This window comes from Xiphias gladius, chromosome 2, assembly GCF_016859285.1.
Source record: "Xiphias gladius isolate SHS-SW01 ecotype Sanya breed wild chromosome 2, ASM1685928v1, whole genome shotgun sequence".
Lineage (NCBI taxonomy): Eukaryota > Metazoa > Chordata > Actinopteri > Istiophoriformes > Xiphiidae > Xiphias > Xiphias gladius.
The window spans coordinates 422,161-426,595 of record NC_053401.1 but is presented as its reverse complement, the minus strand read 5'-3'; the positions used below and the strand labels follow the sequence as shown (position 1 = coordinate 426,595).

The window sequence follows — 4,435 nt, the reverse complement described above, 5'->3', positions numbered from 1 at the left end:
GCCTCTGTCACCGTCTGGAGAAACTTGATCTCATATTTATTCGGGTTTCCAGTTCAATTCAAGTTTCGTACCGTGACAGCAAACACACGCCCGGGTTTAGTTTTTCATCTGCTTCCACAGTCTGACTTTAAAGTTCCTCGGAGGACCGGAGACTCACGGAGACCGAGGCTCCCCCTTTCTTGGTGCCTCAGAGAAACGTCAGAAGCTGCCAGTGGGGCAGAGATGCTGATGTGAGACCGAGAAGACGGCGGAGGACAGAGGTTCTCCACCGGGGACCTTTGTCAGGGAGTGGACGTGTGCACTGTGGGATCATCCGAGCCCCAGCAGAGCCGGGCAGTCTGGGCTTTTTCAGATCCTTGCATCTATTGTCAGATGTGGAAACTTCATCGGAGGCTGGAAAATGCTGCCGTCATTCCAGCGTTAGGACCCGGTATTGTTCCGTTAAATTTAGGGAACAGAGGAGCATTTGCTGAAGATTTCATGAGTCTGGTCAGGACACCTGCCGGCGTGTGACGCACAGTGTGGAAAGGCTTTTATTTTGTTAACTTTGAGCTTTTTAGGGGTTCATTTGAAGCTTCGTGAACGCGCTGCGCGTTGCTTCTTTGCTTCCACGATGCAGGGCAGAGCTTCTCTCTCTGGAGCCAAGATCTGATCTGAGTCCTGCTGGCTGTGTAAAACCACTGAACCCTGCGGCTGCCTGAAAACCGTCTCTACCTAGCGGGGGCGCGCACACCTGCCCGCTGTCATAGCCGGGGCAGATCGTCAAAACAAACCCGGGACACATAATCACCACGTGCCCTGAAACGCCGCGCAGTTCGAGAGCAGCGCGGTTCTCCTCTGACGGACAGTTCCTGGGTGCGTAACGCGGCGGAGACTCTCCCCGTGATCCTCGGGGTTTCTCCACCGCCACGCCCCCAACCAGAGAGAGAGGGAGAGGAGAGAGAGAGAGAGGGAGAGAGAGAGAGAGAGAGAGAGAGAGGAGAGAGAGAGAGAGAGGGAGAGAGGAAGGAGGGAAGGGAGAGTAACGTGGGTTTCCGTTTGTCTCTCCAGTAGCACCTGTGTGACCGGCGAACAAGCCGCGGTGGCCTCCTCGCTTCCAGCCGAACATCTCCTGCTTCCCCGCTGCGGTTCGGTTCGGTTCGGTTCGGACCTCCTCCCCGCTGCAGCTGCCCGGAGCCGCGGCTGTGGACTCTTCTCTCCCGCGGGGAAACGCGCCGCGGGATCAGTTCGGGCACCGGGAGACTCCGGCAGGGAGACGCCGTGGGGAGCATGCCTGCGGCGGATAGGTGCCAGCTCCGTGTCCCCGTGTGGAGCGCGGGGTTATCCCGATGCCTGCTGAACTTGTTGCTGCTGTAGGAAATACACAGTGTGTGCAGGGAAAACACTCCCGACCCAGCGAGGAGAGAACAGGCGGAGGAACCGGATCTTAACGGTTCTCCGTCCGAGAACTGACGCTTTACAGGAGTTTCTCTGTCTGTGGAGGCGAGTTTGTTTGGCGTTTGCTGCTGCGACGCGCTCCAACAAACAATAACCGACTTCCGAGGAGGACAGACTGATCACGTGTGGATTTGTTTGCTTGACGCCGATTCCCGAGCCTTCTCTTCGTGGCTTTACGCATCGGTTTCGTGCGTAAAATTCCCTTGTTCCCGGAGAAACTTGGTCGATTAGTTCCAGCTGTTGCCCGGCTCTGCGTCTTCTTTCCCCGGATGTCCTCTCGTTGCTCCGCTGCTCCTTGAACCCACTCTACCGAGCCACCGCAGAGCTCCAGAGGCAGCATGGCAGCGGGAGTCGCGGCGTGGCTGCCGTTCGCCAGGGCGGCGGCCATCGGGTGGATGCCGGTGGCCAGCGCGCCCATGCCGGTGCCCCCGAAGGACAAGCGCCGCGGGCACGACGGGCTGATCGTGCTGAACGTGAGCGGCACAAAGTTCCAGACCTGGCGGGACACGCTGGAGCGGTACCCGGAGACCCTGTTGGGCAGCTCGGAGCGGGACTTCTTCTTCCAGGAGGAGAGCAACGAGTACTTCTTCGACCGCGACCCGGACATCTTCCGCCACATCCTCAACTTCTACCGCACCGGGAAGCTGCACTACGCGCGGCAGGAGTGCATCTCCGCGTACGACGAGGAGCTGGCGTTCTTCGGCATCATCCCGGAGATCATCGGGGACTGCTGCTACGAGGACTACAAGGACCGGCGGCGGGAGAACCAGGAGCGCATCCAGGACGACGAGGAGACCGACCCGACCAACGAGCTGGTCTTCCCGGACATGAGCTTCCGAGAGTCCATGTGGCGGGCCTTCGAGAACCCGCACACCTCCACCATGGCGCTGGTCTTCTACTACGTCACCGGCTTCTTCATCGCGGTGTCGGTGCTCGCCAACGTGGTGGAGACGGTTCCGTGCGGCGCCGCGCCGAACCGCGTCAAGGAGATGTCGTGCGGCGAGCGGTACGCGCTGGCCTTCTTCTGCCTGGACACCGCGTGCGTCATGATCTTCACGGTGGAGTACCTGCTGCGCCTGGTCGCCGCGCCGAGCCGCTACAAGTTCGTCAAGAGCGTGATGAGCATCATCGACGTGGTGGCCATCATGCCCTACTACATCGGCCTCGTCATGACCGACAACGAGGACGTGAGCGGCGCCTTCGTGACCCTGCGCGTCTTCAGGGTCTTTCGGATTTTCAAATTCTCGCGGCACTCTGCGGGACTTCGCATCCTGGGCTACACGCTGAAGAGCTGCGCGTCGGAGCTCGGCTTCCTGCTCTTCTCCCTCACCATGGCCATCATCATCTTCGCCACCGTCATGTTCTACGCGGAGAAAGGGTCCAGCGGGAGCAAGTTCACCAGCATCCCGGCCGCCTTCTGGTACACCATCGTCACCATGACAACGCTGGGGTAAGTCACGCTGCTGTGTGTGTGTGTTAAGAAGGGGCGTGGCCCCAAAAATGGGCGGAGACTATCTTTCCTGTAAATTTATCAGCTGCAGGAGTCGTGGTGGTCAGTTGGTGGTTCGTGAGCTGAAGCCTGGTCTAAGTGGAAATGTTGACCCTGATACCAAACTCCCTTTGGATTTTGCCCAATTTGAGCTTAAGAGCTGGAGCAGAGTTGAGGAAGGTTTGTTTTCGTGCTGCCACCAAAGAGAAAAACTTTGCTGGACTGACAGATACTTTCTGGGTGACTCGGATCTTCTGGGGAGCTAAAGATCTAAAAATATAAACCTTGGAAGCAGGTCTTGTCTAAACCGGCTCTGAATGTGACTTTGTGAAGTGAGCGACCGCTGGAGGAAAAGTGGGCTTTTGTGTTGGTTTGCTGAGGGAAGGTTCTGGGTTTTTTGAATGTCTTTGTCAGTGGAGCCGGTCCTTGGCTCCAGTTAGATTCTGGTTTCTGTGTGGGGGGGCCCGGGGCTCGGACCATGACCACGGCGTGGGAGTTTAACCTGCTGACTGTTGTGGCAGCTCTGGCTGTTTTCTCTCTCTCCTTTTTCGCTGTGCGTGGGGCTGAAACAACATCTGCCGCCGCTGCTGTCGGGTGAATAAAACAGAAACTTCAGTGTGTTGCCGTCGGCCACACGATGCTCCGTCATCCATTCACCTCAGATGGAGCTTGTGCGTCGGCCAATGAAAGGCCCCGCTGCTCGGTTTGGAAAGGTCCTGGTTGTTATTCTGGTGTTTCATCACCGTGATTGGTGCAACGTTACACCGGCAGATTACGAAGGGCAGCGTCGCTGTCTCGCTCTTTCGCAGGTTGTGATCCGTCTGATCAGTATCGATTTACTACCCACATTATTTCTTCCTCCTTCAGGCTGAATGTTGAACACAGACTGATTCTCTCCTCCTTTCTGTACATTTTTATTCATTACAACACTGGAGTGGTTTCAACGTGGGAGGCACGTCCTCGCACGTGGGCCCGCACTTCACCGGTTTTGTGCTGTGCTTGCGATCTTCGTATGAAGTCCTACCTTGAGGCCGCAGACCGCTGGACGTTTAACCGCGTCGGCGAGCGCTCGCGTCCCACGCGACGGCGGAGGGGAACCGGTCTCTTCTGTCGCTACAGCGGCGGCTCGGCCTGTGAAGCGTCAGGATGAAGCGACTGAGCTGAAGCCGCTCCAGTCCTCCGCCCCCCTTTGCTTTACACTCTGTGATTTATGTTGCGTTGGAGAGCGAAGGTGACAGTGAGGAGGGAGTGACCTCGGTAGCGCCCCTAGTGGCGAGAAACTCCACAGGGAGCCTTTAACAGCCGACTCGGGGCCCTGAATTAAATAATAAAAGATCCTTAATTCTGGGGCCTCTATCCTGTTCTGGGCCCCTGGATCATTCAGTCTTCACATGCGAGCGCTTCTTATACGCAAAAAACATATTAGTGAGTCCACCAGATCTTCTGGACTGTGAATATGTTGGGGGAGTTTTGGAAACTGAAGAGGTTGTAGAAAAGTTCTCAGCCCGT

The 4,435-nt window shown here is 57.1% G+C and overlaps 1 protein-coding gene across 3 annotated transcripts in view; it reads left to right on the top strand.

The window, feature by feature from the left end:
- The first annotated feature begins 433 nt into the window (after window positions 1-433).
- LOC120801193 (potassium voltage-gated channel subfamily D member 2-like) overlaps window positions 434-4,435 on the top strand; it is a 73,201-nt gene continuing 69,199 nt past the window's right edge. For 2 of the 3 annotated variants that reach the window (XR_005709062.1, XM_040147826.1), the window contains exon 1: window positions 1,022-2,887. Coding sequence is in view for 2 of the 3 variants with exons in the window: in XM_040147826.1 (XP_040003760.1) it covers window positions 1,776-2,887 (1,112 nt within the window). In the remaining variant the exon portion in view is untranslated. Of the gene's footprint in view, window positions 856-1,021; window positions 2,888-4,435 lie in introns of those variants that run through there. The other variant, XM_040147835.1, reaches the window with a different exon arrangement.